Consider the following 19,831-nt stretch of genomic DNA (forward strand, 5'->3'; position numbering starts at 1 on the left):
GACTGGACTAGATGACCTCTCGAGGTCCCTTCCAGTTCTATGATTCTATGAACCAAAGGTGAGAGAAGAGAAGAATCAAAGGAGTCACTTTGGGGATTCTCCCTGTCATTGTCCCCAAGGCAGCTGTCTTGGTTTACAAAGTGGTTTGATGCTCCAGCCTTTATACAGTCTGTCCTGGCAATGCCCCCTTTCAAGGGCTGGAACTAGTTTTAGGTTTTGACAAGCATGACCCCAGGGGCTCTGAGACTGGGCCTTCTTGCCTCAGCACACCTTGTTTCTTTCTGTGGTTCCCCAGAGAGTCCAAATGAGTAGATATGCCTCATAGAGCCTGTGAACATAAGAGCTGCCCACTCCATCAGACCAATGGTCCATCTAGCTCAGTGGCCAATGCCAGGTGCTTCAGAGGGAAAAACAGAACAGGTAACCATCAAGTGATCCAGCCAGTCACCCATTCCCAGCTTCTGGAAAACAGAGGCTAGAGACACCATACCTGCACATCCTGCCTGTGACACTCTTACAAAAGCTCCCATGTCTTAATTGAACATGGACAAACACATAGCTGGAATCAATCTGACTCACCTGTGTTAGGCCTGGTCTACACTACGAGTTTAGGTCGACTTTAGCAGCGTTAAATTGAATTAAGCCTGGACACGTTCACACGACGAAGCCCTTTCTTTCGACTTAAAGCGCCCTTTAAACCGGTTTGTTTACTCCACCTCCGACGAGGGGATTAGCGATAAAATCGGCCTTAGCGCGTCGGAATTGGGGTAGTGTGGGTGGAATTTGATGTTATTGGCCTCCGGGAGCTATCCCACAGTGCTTCATTGTGACCGCTCTGGACAGCACTCTCAACTCAGATGCACTGACCAGGTAGACAGGAAATGCCCCGCGAACATTTGAATTTCATTTTCTGTTTGCCCAGCGTGGAGAGCACAGGTGACCACGCAGAGCTCATCAGCACACGTAACCTTGATGGAGTCCCAGGATCACAAAAGAGCTCCATCATGGACCGAACAGGAGGTACGGGATCTGATCGCCATATGGTGAGATGAATCAGTGCTAGCTGAACTCTGTAGCAGTAAATGAAATGGCAAAATATTAGAAAAGATCTCCAAGGCCATGAAGGACAGAGGACATAACAGGGACGCACAGCAGTGCCGCGTGAAAATTAAGGAGCTAAGGCAAGCCTACCACAAAGCCAGAGAGGCAAACAGAAGGTTCAGGGCAGAGCCGCAAACATGCCGCTTCTACGCGGAGCTGCATGCCATGCTAGGGGGTGCAGCCACCACTACCCCAACCGTGTGCTATGACTCCATCACTGGAGAAACACACAGGGAAGTGGGTTCAGGGTACGAGGAAGATGAGGATGAAGATAATGTAGATAGCTCACCGCAGCAAGGAAGCGGAGAAACCGGTTTCCCCAACAGTCAGGATATGTTTATCACCCTGGACCTGGAGCCAGTAACCCCCGAACTCACCCAAGGCGTGCTCCCAGACCCTGAGGGCACACAGGGGACCTCTGGTGAGTGTACCTTTGTAAATATTACACATGGTTTAAAAGCAAGCGTGTTTAATGATTAATGATTAATTTGCCCTGGCAATCGCGGCCAGTACAGCTACTGGAAAAGTCTGTTAACGTGTATGGGGATGGAGCGTAAATCCTCCAGGGAAATCTCCAGAAAACTCTCCTTCATGTACTCCCAAAGCCTTTGCAAAAGGTTTCTGGGGAGGGCTGCCTTATCCCGTCCGCCATGGTAGGACACTTTACCACGCCAGGCCAGTAGCACGTAGTCTGGAATCATTGCATAACAAAGCATGGCAGCGTATGGTCCCGGTGTTTGCTGGCATGCAGACAACATCCATTCCTTATCGCTCTTTGTTATCCTCAGGAGAGTGATATCATTCACGGTCACCTGGTTGAAATGGGGCGATTTTATTAATGGGACATTCAGAGGTGCCCCTTCCTGCTCGGCTGAACAGAAATGTTCCCCGCTGTTAGCCACACGGTGGGGGGGGAGGGGTGAAGTGATCATCCCCGATAATTGGGAGTGGGGGGGAGGGGGGTTAGTTGGGTTTGTGCTGCATGTTAACCCGGAAACCGCAGCCCCTCCTTTTACATTGTAAACCCATTTTAAATGGCCAACCCAACCGGTGCTTGGTATGGGAAATGAGGGTGCTACTGTTTGAAACCATTCCCACATGTTAAGAAGGTTAAAAAAGCCAAAAGACTATGGCTTACCATGGCTGCCTGCAAGCCGAAATCTGTTGCCTGGCACTGCATGAGTGATCTCTCACACCAAACCGGCAGACCCTCAATATAAGAGGAAAAATGCAACCTTGTAATGAAAGCACATGTGCTGTGTAATGTGAACAGCAAAATTTAACGTGAAAGAGTGTACCCATTGTTCTCTAAAATGTATCTTTTTTAACCAACTCTCCCTTCTCCTCCACCAGCTGCATATGTTTCTCCTTCACAGAGGCTAGTGAAGATCAGAAGGAGAAAACGGCGGACTCGGGATGACATGTTCATGGAGCTCCAGATGTCCTCCCACGCTGAAAGAACACAGCAGAATGCGTGGAGGCAGTCAATGTCAGACTACAGAAAAGCACAGTATGAACGAGAGGAGAGGTGGCGGGCTGAATCGCGGGATGAACAGAGCAAGTGGCAGGCTGAAGATGATAGGTGGCATCAGCTTGCAGACAGAAGGCAAGAGTCGATGATCTGGCTGCTGGAGCATCAAACTGATATGCTCCAGCGTATGGTTGAGCTGCATGAAAGGCAGCAGGAGCAGAGACCGTCGCTACAGCCCCTGTGTAACCAACAGCCCTCCTCCCCAAGTTCCATAGCCTCCTCACCCAGATGCCCAAGAACACGGTGGGGGGGCATCCGGCCACCCAGTCACACCACCCCAGATGATTGCCCGAGCATCAGAAGGCTGGCCTTCAATAAGAGTTAAAGTTTTAAACTGCAGTGTGTTCTTTTCCTTCCCTCTTCCCCCACCCCTCTCGGGCTACCTTGGCAATTATCCCCCTAGTTGTGTGATGAATTAATAAAGAATGCATGAATGTGAAGGAACAATGACTTCATTGCCTCTGCAAGCGGTGCTTGAAGGGGGAGGGGAGGGCGGGGTGGTTGGTTTACAGGGAAGTAGAGTGAACCGGGTGGGGTGGGGGTGGGAGGGGGGCGGAGGATTCATCAAGGAGAAACAAACAAGTTTCACACTGTAGCCTGGCCAGTCACAAAACTCGTTTTCAAAGCTTCTCTGATGCGCACCGCACCCTGCTGTACTCTTCTAACCGCCCTGGTGTCTGGCTGCACGTAATCAGCGGCCAGGCGATGTGCCTCAACCTCCCACCCCGCCATAAACGTCTCCCCCCTACTCTCACAGATATTGTGGAGTGCACAGCACGCAGCAATAACAATAGGGATATTCTTTTCGCTGAGTTCTGAGCGAGTCAGTAAGCTGCGCCAGCGCACTTTTAAACGTTCAAATGCACATTCCACCACCATTCGGCACTTGCTCAGCCTGTAGTTGAACAGGTCCTGACTACTGTCCAGGCTGCCTGTGTATGGCTTCATGAGCCATGGCATTAAGGGGTAGACTGGGTCCCCAAGGATAACTATAGGCATTTCAACATCCCCAACGGTTATTTTCTGGTCCGGGAAGAAAGTCCCTTCCTCCAGCTTTCGAAACAGACCAGAGTGCCTGAAGACGCGAGCATCATGTACCTTCCCCGGCCATCCCACGTTGATGTTGGTGAAACGTCCCTTGTGATCCACCAGGGCTTGCAGCAGCATTGAAAAGTACCCCTTGCGGTTTATGTACTCGGTGGCTTGGTGCTCCGGTGCCAAGATAGGGATATGGGTTCCGTCTATTGCCCCACCACAGTTAGGGAATCCCATTGCAGCAAAGCCATCCACTATGGCCTGCACGTTTCCCAGAGTCACTACCCTTGATATCACCAGGTCTGATTGCCCTGGCAACTTGGATCACAGCAGCCCCCACAGTAGATTTGCCCACTCCAAATTGATTCCCGACTGACCGGTAGCTATCTGGCGTTGCAAGCTTCCACAGGGCTATCGCCACTTGCTTCTCAACTGTGAGGGCTGCTCTCATCCTGGTATTCTGGTGATTCAGGGCAGGGGAAAGCAAGTCACAAAGTTCCATGAAAGTGCCCTTACGCATGTGAAAGTTTCGCAGCCACTGGGAATCGTCCCAGACCTGCAACACGATGCGGTCCCACCAGTCTGTGCTTGTTTCCCGGGCCCAGAATCGGCGTTCCACGGCATGAACCTGCCCCAGTAACACCATGATTTCCACATTGCTGGGGCCTGTGCCTTGTGAGAGGTCTATGTCCATGTCAATTTCCTCATCACTCTTGTCGCCGCGCTGCAATCGCCTCCTCGGCTGGTCCTGGTTTTGCTTTGGCATGTCCTGGCTCTGCAAATACTCCAGGACAATGCACGTGGTGTTCATAGTGCTCATAATTGCTACGGTGATCTGAGCGGGCTCCATGATCCCAGTGCTATGGCGTCTGGGCTGAAAAAAGGCGCGAAACTAGTATATGACGGAGGGAGGGAGGGGCGAGCGATGACATGGCGTACAGGTACAGGGAATTAAAATCAACAAAGGTGGCTATGCATCAGGGAGAAACACAAACAACTGTCACACAGAATGGCCCCCCCAAAGACTGAACTCAAAACCCTGGGTTTAGCAGGCCGTTGATTTCACGGAGGGAGGGGGAAGCAAATGAATACAGAACAAATCTATTTTGTACATCTTAAGCTGGCAGACAACGGTGCAGCATGACTGATAACCCTTGGCATCTTCTGGGTGCTTGGCAGAAAATACTGGGCGCTTGGCAGAAAATAGCATACTACAACTGATAGCCATCATCGTCGAGACTGCCCAGGTGCCCATGATTGACAACCACTGCAATACAACGATGACAGATATCAATCATAATATACCATCTTCTACCCAAAGGCAAGGGGCTGCTGCTGCGTGCAATGCAGCCCCACGGCTGCCAGCACCCAGATTGTCGATGAAGGCTACCAGTCATACTGCACCGTCCACTGCCAAAAGGCAATTAGCTGCTGCTGTGTAGCAATGCAGTACCACGTCTGCCTGCACCCAGATGACATATGGTGACGGTGAGCTGAGCAGGCTCCATGCTTGGCATGGTATGTTGTCTGCACAGATAACCCAGGTAAAAAGGCGCGAATCGATTGTCTGCCGTTGCTCTGACGGAGGGGGAGGTGCCTGACGACAGGTACCCAGAACCCCCTGCGACACTGTTTTGCATCATTCAGGCATTGGGATCTCAACCCAGAATTCCAATGGGCGGTGGAGACTGCGGGAACTGTGGGATAGCTACCCACAGTGCAACGCTCCGGAAGTCGACGCTAGCCTCGGTACTGTGAACGCAGTCCGCCGACTTCATGCACTTAGAGCATTTTATGTGGGGACACACACAATCGGCTGTATACAACCGATTTCTATAAAACCGGCTTCTATAAATTCGACCTAATTTCGTAGTGTAGACATACCCTTAGTATTGTTAAAACAGGTATTAGGATTATAAGAATGTGTTTCGACTTCATTGAATGCTCGTGAGTTGCTGCCTGGGTTAATATCTGACTAGTTGCATTGTAAGCCTCTGTGGCTATGTAAATCACCAGAAAGGAGAGAGACTTTACCTAGGTGAAGTGCAGATTGGCAACATAATGCATTACACCCTGTCTGGCAGGAAAGGTCCATCAACACCAGATAGACTATTATGGGATGTTAAAGAAGACAAGACTGTCCTTGTGCTCTTGACTTCTCATTAGCTGAGTTTGCAGTTCAGAGCACATGGCAGGAAGGGGATAAAAAAAAAAACCCATACAGAAGGAACTGATTATCTGTATGTTGCTTGGACTCTGGGGGGCAAAGTTTCTAGGCATAAGCAAGAGATCCCCAGCTGATTAGCCTGGGTTAGTCCTAAGGAAGATATAGAGCTTGCTTATTACAGAAGCTTGTATTACCTTTTGAAAGTTAAGACTGTAACTTGTCTGCATCTATATGATTACCTGCTTTAACTTTGTAAACAACTCTCATTTCCTTTTAAATAAGTCTTAATACAGGTTATTACAGGACTGGCTACAAGTATTGTCTTTGTTGTGAGATCTAAGATTCAATTGACCTAAGTAAGTGACTGGTCTGTTGGGACACGGTCAGGCTTGACAAAGCCCTGGCCGGGATGATTGAGTTGAGGATTGGTCCTGCTTTGAGCAGGGGGGTGGACAAGATGACCTCCTGAGGTTTCTTCCAACCCTGATATTCTATGATTCTATGACTGGCAATAACCTGAACATTGCTGTGATTCCTGGTGTAAGGCAGGATTCTCAACCAGGGGTCATGGGCCCGCTGGGGGCCACTAGCAGGTTTCAGGGGGGCCACCAAACAAGGCCGGCATTAGACTCACTGAGGCCCAGGGCAGAAAGCTGAAGTCCCAGCGCATGGGGCTGAAGTCCAGGCCCCTGAGCCCCACCACCCGGGGCTGAAGCCAGAGCCTAAGCAATGTAGATTTGTGGGGCCCCTGTGGCATGGTACCCCAAGAGAGGAAGAAAATGCCTGGAGGCCTCAGCCAGAGGGTTGAGCCCTGACACACTACTGGCTTAGAGGTTCTCTGCCAGTCAGAAAGCTGTAGCAGCGAGGGAAGACTGGCAACTGATGGTTAGAGGGGGTGAAGAGGTTTGGGGTATGGTGGGGGCAGAAGCAGTTGGCACTGGGTAACCTGGGGCTGGGCAGGCTCCACAGGAGACACTTGCTCCTCCTGTGCCCCTTTCACACCCTCTTGTGAGTAGAGAATGACCATCCTCTCCCCACCCCCAGAGGCAGCCGTGTCTCAGGACTCTCCCAAGTTGCACCCACTAACTCTCTTCCTATTTGGGGTATAGCTCAGAGCAACAATTTCCCACCAAGATCAACCCAACTGGCTGTTGGCTGTTCTGGTGCAACAGGGTGGGTGAAAGACAGAACTGCAGCACTTCTCAGGCAGAATGTATTTTCTTCATGCAAAAAAAAGAAATTCTGCGCTGGACGTGAATTCTGTGCGTACGCAGTGGCACAGAATTCCCACACGAGTAACTCATACCCAGCACAAACATAACCTGCTCACTCCCATCTCTTCTCCCTATGTCTCAGAGTCCCAGAGCTGCTGTTGTCATCAATGTACACAGCCTTTCGCTCTCATCAGTGCTGGCAAGACCTAATCCAGTGACAGGACTGAACCCTTATTTTCCCATCACATGGGACAGTCTCAGTTGAGGGGGAGATGAGAGGGGGAGGGGGTACAAAGGGAAAAGAGTTGTTGTAGCCATGTTGGTCCCAAGATATTAAAGAGAAGTATTTTTAATTGGTTCTAAAAGAAATTAACTCACCTACCTTGTCTCTCCAAGAGATCTGAAAGTGGCAGAAGGAGACAAACAGGAAGACAGAGCTCAGGACTCTAAATCAAACATTTTCAATCCCCTGGAAGAAACTACATTTCCCTTCTGCCCCTGGGTATGTTTGTGTGCTATATGAGGGACCACCCCATTCCTCTCACAGCAGCAAAGAGAGACTGCAGCCAGATGGTCTTTCCCGATCCTGAGATGTGTGTTGTGAGAAAGTTTGTGTGTAGTGGGTGCATGGGCTGGGTACAGCTGGACCTATCTGCAGAGTGGAAAGTCAGGGCAACTCCAGCACAACATGGGGACTGTGGGCACGGGTAGTAGTTCTGGAGCTGGGCCTCTGTCCTCTCCAGGTCCCATGGCAGATGGCTCTGGCAGCAGTGGGTCTGTCACTGCAGGGGAAGGTTGGGATATAGTGTCTGAGATCGGGGTGAGGATTGTGTGTGTGGGGGGTCCCTGCTCAAGAATAGGGAATGGAATTCACCTCCCCATCCCTCAGCAGAGCTCAGCAACTAGGGATTTATCCAGTGAAGTGAATTTCACTCTAGGTGACTTTGAGCCAGCCACTGAATGATCCTTGTGCCTTAGGTTCCACACTGGCCACAGAAGTTTACTAGTACTCCCTCCCCAGACTGCTGGGGGCAGCCAGGGATAATTCTTGGGTTATGGGAATTAGAAGATGAAAATTCACTAAGAACAATGATATTTCTGTGTTTATTATTAAATCCCCAGACACCCATCACTCCCCGTCCGTCTTCCGATGAGCTATAAATATCTAAGGGACTCAGCTATTGAGCCTTCAGTCAGTTCCTGCCCTTCCCCACTTTCTATAGCAGCACTTTTAAGAACAGGCCAGAGAAACATGTAAATACTTTGAACCAAATTCCAGAAGCTGCTGAGCATGGAGAAGTTAAAATGAAACCAAGTTTCCATCTCTCCAAGGACCTGGCCCCTAGTGCAAAATTATAGACACTCCCCAGAAATATGAAATGGCCACTTCATAACTGATAGAATGTTATTTAGCTATTGACTTCTGGGAATTACCAATTTAAAAAAAAAAAAAAAAACCTCGTGAAGGTGATATCCTGAGGGAGAGATCTCATGTGTCTTTACAAATCGGTATGATCTAAGCTGGAACTTTATACACTAAAATGCCTAATTCGTAGCCATATGGCAATTGTGTGGTGTCACTACAGGGCAGAATTAAGGTTGGTGCCTGAGCTGTGAATTTCCATCTCCCAGCATATTGTGATTGCTGTTAAGTGGGTTTGACAAAATTCATTTTGTCTATTTCTTTCTTTTAATTTCAATAGATGATATCTATATTTATTTTTAAGCCCTTTTTTCAATGTTTATAATTTCAATGTTCAGAGCTGTGGGAAGTCATGGGGGTCATCAGACAACAATTATTTAATAACAGTAAATGTTGAGATTCCAAAAGCCAAATCATATAACGGTTCAAACACAAATTGTCAATATCACACGCAAAAATATATCGTGTAAATATCCTTAAATCACACTCGACTTTCTCCAGAAGCATTTCTGTATATTACCTATAAAATATTTTTTCATCTGTGTGTGTGTACAGTGAAATCAACATTACAGCAATGTATTAATAACAATCCAATCCTTTCAAGTGTAACTTTAAGTATGAAGTACTTTAATTCTTTCACTTCCTGGACTGTAATGCTTCATTTCAGGATAATTACACCCTCCCTGTCATGTATTTAACTCTCAGTACCGTAACCTCATCATGATGTAGCTCCTGTCTGGGAGCTCTGCTGAGGCCAGTGGCATTATGATCAGAAGACTACACTCTGACACATGATCAGAGATACATGGGGGAGGGTGGAGGATGAGGTGACATGGAGGCTACCAGAGTTGAACATGGCCCTACAGAATGTGGGACACAAACTCCCTCTCAGCCTCTCCTCTCTCCCACCTCCCAGAGTCTGTAATTCTGAAAATCGTTCCCTGAAATGTAAATAGCCCCAGTACGAGAGACAGTGATTAACGCAGGTACCTTAGGGGCTGCAGCACCAGCCCCCCCGCCTTGAGGAGGGGGGTTAAGAATTGCAGTAGAAATGGGTTAGGCTGGGAAAGGGCACAGCTCTCTCGTGGGACTCGGAGCTGAGTAGACCAACAGGCCAGAACTCATGGGGGGGGGTTGGGAGAAGTCAACAGAACTGGGTAGGTGCACTTCAGTGTATTTTCCCCCTTAACCATTTAATTTAGAAACTTTTCATTCAAATCTAAACACCTTGGAGCTAAGCTGGGTTGATGCATTTCCACTTACAGTGGTACAGTTTTAATTAGGTGCTTAATCAGATGCTTATGCAACACAAAGCAGTCAATAATTGGTGTGTTTCATTAATTAACTTGACTGTGTGGTGTGCATCACTTTTAAAAAAAAGATGGTGTGAGCGAGTATCAAAATTGTAGGCATTAAGAAATGGTAATTAGGTGTCAGTTCATTTCTCATGCATTTATCTCAATTTTAATTTCACTTTTGAATCAATATTAACACCATGTTGTTTTAATAGCATTAGGGTCTATTTGTATAATTGTTTGGAAGATTTCAGTGGATATTGTGAAGCAGTAGTCTTAAACTTTAATTTTAAGATTCCTACATACAATCCAGTGCACCACTCCTGAAAGACTGCAAGCCCTGGCCGGTGGCATGCTCCCTAGAGAGCAAACACCTGAAATGCCCTTTTGCCATAAAAAGCGCTTTTGGCTCTTTGACATTGCTTTATCCACCCCACCAGAAAATGCTCTAGGTAACCAGGTAATTACAACAGACCATCACTAGGTATAGTTCCATCAGCTATGTGCCAAAATTCAAATGGTTCTGTTTGTTTTATCTTTCATTCAGCTTTGCAATTCTCAGATCCCATTTAAAAACTGGAACTGAAATAACCAAAGCAAGTTAAGAAGAGAGTGACATCAGGCATAGGTGGGGATAAAACAATAAAGGGAAAGAACTGACTATGCAAAACGGAACATCGCAAACTATCAGAGCCCCAGACCCCAGTTCAACTGAACCCAGCCCAGCCAGGCATATCAAGCTGGGCCACTGAAAAATCGCCCATCCCGTTTGGCAGTGAATGTTGCGTGTTCCAGATGGAGCTATGGTGTGTGCATCTGCTCTGCTGACATGCTGCTTTGGTAAGGAATGCACCACGGCCACAGGGAGCAGAGACATGGACTCCTACAAACCAAAATCCCAGATACACCTCCAACATCGCATCCCCTCCCCACCTCCACACTGTTTGCCATCCCTTCCCCCACCTCCACATGGCCATTCTCAGTCTATTGCTAACAGTTCCTTCCAGCCTTCAGCACTATAAATAAATAAAACATGCTGTTACAAAAGGTAAATTGTGCCAGAGAAACCTGATCTGGATGTCAGTAAGGCATTTGATACAGTTCCGCATGGGAAACTATTCGTTAAATTGGAGATTAATATGAGATTAATATGAGAACTGAAAGGTCAACGAAGAATTGGTTAAAGGGAAGTCTACAAGGGGGTCATATTGAACGGTGAGTTGTCAGGCTGGAGGGAGATTACTAGTGGAGTTCCTCAGAGATCAGTCTTGGGACCAATCTTATTCAACATTTTTATTAGTGACCTTGGCACAAAAAGTGGGAGTGTGGCACAAAGCTGGGAGGGATTGCCAATATGGAGGAGGTCAAGAAAATCATACCAGAAGAACTGCATGACCTTGAAAGCTGTAGTAATAGAAATGGGATGAAAATTAATATTGCAAAATTATGCGCTTAGGGACTAACTACAAGAATTTTTGCAATGAGCTGGGGACTTATCAGTTGGAAGTGACAGAGGAGGAGAAAGACCTGGGTGTATTGGTTGATCACAGGATAATTATGAGCTGCCAATGTGATGTGGCTGTGAAATAGGTTAATGCAGTCCTAGGATGCATCGGGCGAGGTATTTCCAGTAGACACAAGAAAGGGTTAGTACTTCTGCCCTTATAGTCTGTGAGTCTATAAACAGTGCTTTGTGTTGCACAGACACTAATGGGGATCAGAGCCCCATTGTGCTGTGCATGGCAGAGAACCTGACTGAAATCAGCACCCCCATTGTGCTGGGCACTGCACAGAGAGAGAGACAGTCCGTCCCCCAAAGAAATCACAATCCAAGTAGACAATGGGTAGGAGGAAAAGAGAGGGGCTGTGACTTCCCCAAGGCCACCAAGCAGGTCAGTGACAGAGCCAGGAACAGACCCAGGTAACACCAGAGCCCCGTCACCCGCAGCTTGGAAAGGTCCCCAGACCCCATTGTATTAGGCTGCAGGAAGAGGTGGGTTTTCCATGGATGCACAGGCTGTCTTGGCAGGGCAGCTCAGCTGCAGTCCCCTGGGTCAGGAGAAGTCAGTGTCCAGTCCTGTGGGGCTGTGCTCATACCTCCAGCATTCACTGCTGCCCCTCCGTTACCAGCTGCACTGTTCAGCCAGCCCCAGGACTCAGTGAGGTCACTGTCGTACTCCCCTATCCCCCGCAAGCCTTCAAACTGGGACACGGTGCACCAGTGCCAATCAGAGTGCACTAGCGTAAATTCTGTCTATACAAAGGCCTGGTCTACACTAGGAGGTTGTGTCGAATTTCGCAGTGTTAAATCGAATTAACCCTGCACCCGTCCACACAACGAAGCGATTTAGTTCGACATAGAGGTCTCTTAAATTCGATTTCTGTACTCCTCCCCGACGAGGGGAGTAGCGCTAAATTTGACATGGCCATGTTGAATTAGGGTAGGTGTGGATGGAATTCGACGCTAATAGCTCCAGGAGCTATCCCACAGTGCACCACTCTGTTGATGCTCTGGACAGCAGTCCGAGCTCGGATGCTCTGACCAGCCACACAGGAAAAGCCCCGGGAAAATTTGAATTCCTTTTCCTGTCTGGCCAGTTTGAATCTCATTTCCAGTTTGGACATCGTGGCGAGCTCAGCAGCACTGGCAATGATGCAGAGCTCTCCAGCAGAGGTGACCATGCAATCTCAGAATAGAAAGAGGGCCCCAGCATGGACTGATCATGAAGTCTTGGATCTGATCGCTGTGTGGGGCGATGAGCCCGTGCTTTCGGAGCTGTGCTCCAAGAAACGGAATGCGAAGATCTATGAGAAGATCTCAAAAGCCATGACAGAGAGAGGATACAGCCGGGATGCAATGCAGTGCCGCGTGAAAATCAAGGAGCTGAGACAAGGGTACCAGAAGACCAAAGAGTCAAATGGACACTCCGGATCCCAGCCCCAGACATGCCGTTTCTACGAGGCACTGCATTCCATTCTAGGTGCGGCCGCCACCACTACCCCACCACTGACCGTGGACTCTGAAGATGGGATATTGTCGACGGCCGCTTCCTCGGAGACGTTAGCAGACGGGGAAGATGAGGAAGGAGATGAGAAGGACGAGGCAGTTGACAGCGCTTACAACGCGGATTTCCCCAACAGCCAGGATCTCTTCATCACCCTCACAGAGATCCCCTACCAACCCTCCCCACACGTTAACCCGGACCCTGAATCAGGGGAAGGATCAGTCGGTAAGTGTGTTAAACATGTAAACATTTATTTTGAACAGAACAGGAACATTAACAATGGGGTTTTCATGATTAGTTTGCCCTAGGCGCTTAACGTTTTAGTCCTTGGCAGTGCAACTACTGCAAAAGAATCTAACAATGTCCGGTTTATCATGATTACTTTGCCCTAGGCACTCTAATTTTTAGTCCTTGCCAGTGCAGCTACCGGAAAATACGGTCTACATGTCCGGGGATAGAGCTGAAATCCTCATGGGACATGTCCACGAAGCTGTCCTGGAGGTAACTGGAAAGCCTTTGCATGAGGTTCCTGGGGACAGCGGCCTTATTGTGTCCTCCATGGTAGGAAACTTTTCCGCGCCAGGCTGTCATCAAGTACTCTGGGATCATTGCCTTGCAGAGCATGGCGGCATATGGCCCTAGTTTTTGCTGGCTTTCACGCTGCATGCGGTCTTTCTCTGTTTCAGAAATCCTCAGCAGAGTGATGTCGCTCATGGTGACCTGCTTTGAATTAGGGGAATGTTAGTATTGGGACTGCTTGCCTGCTCCTTTGCATAACTGTAACTGGCGGTTTACAGCCATGCGGTGGAGACGGGAGAGGGGCAGCATACAGGGATCTTTCCCGGGGACAGCCACGAGGGGGTGCGACAGGGGCAGAGTTCATGCTTGCCGGAAGTAGGAACTGGCCAACGCTAGGAGCATTGCTTTGAACGTGAAAGGAGGGCACTTCTACGGCTTACCATGTCAGCCTGCTACCCGAATTCCGCTGTCCTGCCCTGCTTGTCTGATCTCCACTGCAAGACCCAAGGCACTGAATGCGAAGGCCGAAAATTCGACCTTGTCTTGAGTGCGCATGTGATAGGTGCTGTGCATGGTCTTGTTCACAGAGAAAGACTATGTTCATTGTTCACAAAAATTTATCTTTGTGAGGAATTCACTCCCTTTTTCCCATCCCATAGCTGTGACTGTCTCCCAACCTACCCCGGCATCCCCCTCCCAGAGGCCGGCGCAGATTAGGCGGAGAAAGAAAAGGACACGGGACGACATGTTCTCAGAACTTATGGGCTGCTCCTGAGCCGAGGCGGCCCAGCAGACCCAGTGGAGGGAGAACATATCGCAATACCAGCGAGCACACAGCAAATGGGAGGAGAGGTGGTGGCAGGAAGACCAGCAGGCGACTCAAACGCTGCTTGGACTAATGAGGGAGCAAACGGACACACTCCGGTGCCTTGTGGATGTTCTGCAGGACCGGAGGCAGGAGGACAGAGCCCCGCTGCAGTCTCTCTCTAACCGCCCTCCCCCGCCACAAAGTCCCATACCCCCCTCACCCAAAGTCCCAAGAAGGAGGGGCGGCAGGGGCCGTGAAAACGGTCACTCCACCCCTGCAGACTGCTCAAGTACCAGACAGCTCTCATTCCCAAAGTTTTGATAAGTCCTTTCCTTCACTCCAAAAGCACCTCACCCAAGGCCCCGTCCCAGTGTCATCCCCTAACTGTGTAGTTGCTAATAAATACGTTTCTGTTCATTACTGTTTCCGTCATGTTCTTTTAGAGGAGAGTATTTAAAGGGGGGGGAAGGAGGTTGGTAATTGGAGAGGACAGTCACCTTTACCAGGGTACAGACACGGGGGCAGGTTCAGCAGGTCACACACACATTGCAGTCACTAGGCACCCTGGTCAGTCTGAGAGGTGGTTTTCATGTTCTGTGTGTGTGTGGGGGGAGGCTATGTGACTTTGTGGTGGGGGAGGGCGGTTAGAGATCTTATGCAGCGGTCCTTAGCCTGGATCACAGAGCCACGCAGCAGGGGATCTGTAACCGTCCTCCCCCGCCACAAAGTCACATAGCCCCCACACACAGAGTCCTGAAAAGTAATAAAGAAAACAGTGTTCATTAACAAAGTTCCATTTATTTTATTTTTAAACGTGTGTTGGAAGGCGGGGAACAGGGTATGAAACTGGAGAGGATAGTCAACATTAACTGGGTAAAGAAACGGGGCAGGTTCAGCTTCTCTTGAAACAAACTTAATAGTCACAGGTTACCCTGCTCACTGAGGAACCTAGCTTTCAAAGCCTCCTGGATGCACCATTGAAAAGTAGCCCTTTCGGTTAATGTACTAGCTGGCCTGGTGGTCCGGTCCCAGGATAGGGATGTGAGTTCCATCTATAGCCCCACCGCAGTTTGGGAATCCCATCGCGGCGAAGCCATCTATGATGACCTGCACTCTTCCAAGGGTCATTACCTTTCACAGCAGTAGCTCAACGATTGCATTGGCTACTTGCATCACAGCAACCCCCACGGTAGATTTGCCCACGCCAAAGTGGTTCGCGACTGACCGGTAGCTGTCTGGCGTTGCAAGCTTCCAGAGGGCTATGGCCACTCGCTTCTGGACAGTCAGGGCTACTCGCATCCAGGTGTCCTTGCGCTTCAGAGCAGGGGACAGCAACTCACAAAGTTCCAGGAAAGTTCCCTTCCGCATCCAAAAGTTTCGCAGCCACTGTGATTCATCCCAGACCTGCAGCACTATGTGGTCCCACCAGTCTGTGCTTGTTTCCCGGGCCCAGAATTGCCGTTCCACAGCATCAACATGGCCCATTGCCACCATGATGTTCACGGCGAGGGGTCCCGTGCTTTGTGAGAGGTCTGTGCCCCTCTCAGACTTAATGTCCTCACCGCGCTGCCGTTGCCTCCTCGCCCGATTTCTCAGCATCTGCCTCTAGAAAAGGTGGATGATAAGGTGCGAGGTGTTGACAACGGCCATAACTGCAGCGATGGTCGCAGCGGGCTCCATGCTCACAGTGCCGTGGCGTCCGCGCTGTCACTCACCAGAAAAGTGCGCAAACTGATTTCCCGCCAGCGCCTTCAGGGAGGGAGGGCGGGAGTGACGGTTGGATGACGACAGTTACCCAAAACTACCCTCGACACACTTTTCTGCCCCAGCAGGCATTGGGGGCTCGACCCAGAATTCCAATGGGCAGCGGGGACTGCAGGAACTGTGGGATAGCTGCCCACAGTGCACCGCTTCCAATGTCGATGCTTGCCCCGTTAGTGTGGACTCACAAAGTCGAATTACTGTCCTTAGTGTGGATACACACGTTCGACTTTGTAATATCGGTTCCACAAATTCGATTTAAGTAAAATCGAACTACTCTCGTAGTGTAGACATACCCTAAGGGTTTGCACCAGTGCTTAAAACACCAGTGAGGCAGAGACCTTGAGTACCGAAAACAGCAGTACGGTGGCCCTAGAACTGGGATCTATTTCTAGCTCTGTCACGGACAGCCTGGGTGACCTTGAACACGTCAATATTTCTCCTCCCAAATTTAGTCTCTTTACCCAGCTGCCCACTCACTGGGGTCTCTTCTCTCTCCAGAGCTGCTCACCACTCAAATCTGTGTGGGTGTCACCAGAGCTAAGGTAGTTCAACTCTGGAATAGTCTTACAAGCTTGGCTGTGCAGTCTCTTTCCCTGGAAGTTATCAAGAACAGGTAGGACAAACCTCTGTCGGAGATAATCTACATATACTTGGTCCTGCCTCTAGAGAGAGCTGGACTTGATGACATCTTGAGGTCCTGTCCAGCACTACATTTCTATGATGCTATGAAATATATACATATAAAATACAACATACAGAATAAAACCCACCACAACATAATGTCAGGCAATTCAGAAAAAACAATAACAACCCACCAAAGCATAAAATGACGATACAAAGGAAAAGAAAACAACACAATGCTAACTAATACACCCTAGGACAATATTACACAATGAAAAAGAGCTCAACTCAAACCAATACAACACAGGCATCAAACACACAGAGGCAAAACAACGCACCATAAAACTGCAACAAAACATGGTGCAATCACAGTTCCAAATGGCACCATGCAAAACAGCTCAGCATAGAACAGGACACAGCACAAAACAGAATTATTTCAATGTAGGCATGGACAGGATCTTGAGAGGTCATCTACTTAAGCCTCCTGTGCTGAGGCAGGACCAAGTATCCCTAGACATTCCCAGACTGGTGTACCTCTAACCTGATCTTAAAGACCTGCAATGAAGGAAATTCTACAACCTCCCTTGGAAGCCAATGCAATGCAAACACAGATCAAAAGAACGCTGTACACACACAAGCTGGGCTTGGAGTTAAGGGGAGAGGCGAGAATTGAAACAATCTGGGTTCAGTTTCCAGTTTTGCCCCAAATTCTCCATGCAAACTTGAGCAAATTACTTCAGCTCTTTGAGCTTCAGTTTCCCCATCTATAAAATGGAGAGTTGCCTCCCACCATTTGCCTATTTAGCCTTTGAGTGTTTTGTGGCAAGGACTCTCTGTCACTGTGGGCATGTCTACACTGCAGTTCGACACCAGTGGCTGGTCTGTGCCTGCTGACTTGGGCTCACAGGGTTCAGGCTGTGGGGCCGTTTAATTGTGGTATCGATGTTCCGGTTTGGGCTGCAGCGCAAGATCTGGCACCCTCTCACCTCACAGGGTCCTTCAGCCTAGCTCCAGCCCTAACCCAGACATCAACACTGCAATTAAACAGCCCCTTTGTGTAGAGCCTTGTGAGCCTGAATCACCTGGCATGGGCCAGTTGTGGGTTCTTCATGGCAGGGTAGAGATACCCTTGGCGTTTGTTCAGCACCTGTCACAATGGGGACCCTGATCTTGGTCAGTGTCTGTTCAGAGCCCTGTACAACAACTTCCCTGCTCTCAGTAGGCATCTGTGCAGGTCTTGGCACAACGAGTGCCCCAGACTCAGTCAGGGTTTGTGCAGTGCCTGGCACACTGGGGGACCTGATCTCAGGCAAGGCCTGAGTCACGCTCAGTACGATAAGAGCCCTGATCTCAGTCAGACGCCTGCAGAGAAAAGCAGGAAGATTTTCAAGAATTTGATATCAGTAGCTCAGAACTGAGGAGAAAATGGGGCGCATACTAAATATTTGGCAATATAAGAGAAAAAAACCAACATTGGGGGAGATTTTATGTCACCATTCAACAGATCAAGAGAAAAGAGGGGGAGTTTGAGGGGATTATACAGCAATATTCAATCAACAACAGAATGAGATGGATTCTTCCTGCCTCACATTCACATGGCCAGGAGGGAGCCCTGGGTGATGTCGCTTTCACAGGGGAAAGGAGTGGGGCTGGAGTCAGAAAGTCACTGGCTGTGGGGTCTGGAAATGTGACTAGCAGGTGATGTCTTGGGGGGTTGCTGGGATGGGCAGGGTGGGGGAGGGGAAATAGCTGGACTGGGAAACCTGGAGCTGGGCTGTCTCCATGGGGGACACTTGCTCCTCCCTTCCCTTCCTGGCCTTTCCATGCCCTGTTGCCAGCAGAGAGAGTCCCCTCCCCCCCCCCAGCCCAACCCAGCGGTGTCCCTGTCTCAGGGCTCTCCCTGCCTCTGCCCATTAACCCTCTTCCCAGTTCAGACATCACTCAGGGGAACGATTTCCCACCTAAACAAGGACAAATCACTGCAGGTAAAAATGGGGGAAACACCCTAAACCTAGGATTTGAACTGGCCACTGGCGAAGTGGAGGGGAAAAGGGGCACGATCGGGGGAGGGGAACAGAGACCTGCTCAGGGATTAGAGGGAAAGCGGGGGGGGGGGGGACCCCGGGGGGGGGGCGGGGGTCTCTAGAGAGAAAGGGGGGGGGGCGGGGGGAGGGTGGGGGGCGGCAGTAAATCCCAGGGGATCTCAGTCCCCCCCTTTCTCTCCCCGCTCCCCGGGGGGCACCGGCCCTTCCCCCCCCCCCCCCCCCCATGTCCGGGCTGCGGAGACATGTTCCATCCGCCCCTTTCCCAGGTCCCCCGCCCGGCCCCACGCAGGGACCCCAGTGGGGCTGGTCCCCTCCCCCCGGGGCGGCAAAGCAGGGCCTGGCCGGGCCGGGGGCGTTGGGCTCCTGCGGGGACAGCGGCTCCGAGCCCCCCCGGGCGCAGATCCCGGCGCTGCGAGATGCCGGGTCCCCCCCCCGGACACTGGGGCCGAGTCACCGCCCGCCCCGGCGCTCGCTCCGGTACCTGGAGGCTGCAGCTCCGGGGCGGGGCGGGCCGGGCCCGGGGGGTTCATGGATCTCCCCGGCACAGACCCTCCTGCTCAGCCCAGCCCAGCCCCGCCCCGCAGGGTGAGCGCTGCCTCTGCGCATGCGGAACTCCCCCGATCTGCGCATGCCCAGAGCCGCGAGACACAAAACTCTTCTCTGGGCCCGGGAGAGGCTCCAACGGCCCCGCACGAGCCAAGCAGAGCCGCAGCACCCAGCACGCGTTCGCAGCCCGGCTCGCCCCCCCCCCCGCCGCTCAACGTCACTTCCGCTCCCGGCAAGAGCAGGAACTACAGCTCCCAGCCTGTCCCGGGGGACACTTCCGCCCTCTCCAGCCCAGGTAAGGGAGGGTTTCAGCACCTGTCCTCCGCCTCCCTTTCTAACGTCACTTCCGGTCCTTTCAGAGTCAGGAACTACATCTCCCAGAGTGCTCCGGGAGGAGAGGGGGGTGCTTCCGCCCTTCCCAGCTCAGGTAAGCTGGAATTGCGCTTGCTTCGGGCGAGTCCCGGGGGCGGGAGAACAAAGCTGCTGCTGTCGCCTCCGTGTGATCTGGGGCCCGGGCTGCGCAGGTGCCGCTCTGCGCGGGGAGGCCCGGCCGGGGGCTTTCTGCAGCTGGGCCCCGCCCCCGGGGAGTGAGAGACCCCGGCCGGGGGGCGCTGGGGCCGGTCTGCCCCGGGGAACCTGGGAGAAGCCGCGGAGCTGCCTCGGCCCCAGGGGAGCTGCAGCAGCATCTGCCCCCGGCACCGCCGGGATGGGATGGGGGGGGCAGAGACTGGGGCCGGGGGGGGCGGAGTTGGGGGGG

The 19,831-nt window shown here is 50.8% G+C and overlaps 2 protein-coding genes across 2 annotated transcripts in view; one reads left to right on the forward strand and one right to left on the reverse strand.

Annotated features, from left to right (window-relative positions):
• The window catches only part of LOC117869347 (zinc finger protein 251-like), a 30,617-nt gene extending 11,376 nt beyond the window's left edge, over positions 1 to 19,241 (reverse strand). The window contains exon 1 of the mRNA XM_034756131.1: positions 19,010 to 19,241. Coding sequence (XP_034612022.1) covers positions 19,010 to 19,158 — 149 coding nt within the window. The 5' untranslated portion in view covers positions 19,159 to 19,241. The remainder of the gene's footprint in view (positions 1 to 19,009) is intronic.
• Positions 19,242 to 19,404: 163 nt separating this feature from the next.
• LOC117869349 (zinc finger protein 558-like) overlaps positions 19,405 to 19,831 on the forward strand; it is a 10,071-nt gene continuing 9,644 nt past the window's right edge. Inside the window, exon 1 of the mRNA XM_034756134.1 lies at positions 19,405 to 19,501. The gene's annotated coding sequence lies outside the window, so the exon portion shown is untranslated. The remainder of the gene's footprint in view (positions 19,502 to 19,831) is intronic.

Source organism: Trachemys scripta, chromosome 23 (genome assembly GCF_013100865.1).
Source record: "Trachemys scripta elegans isolate TJP31775 chromosome 23, CAS_Tse_1.0, whole genome shotgun sequence".
Lineage (NCBI taxonomy): Eukaryota > Metazoa > Chordata > Testudines > Emydidae > Trachemys > Trachemys scripta.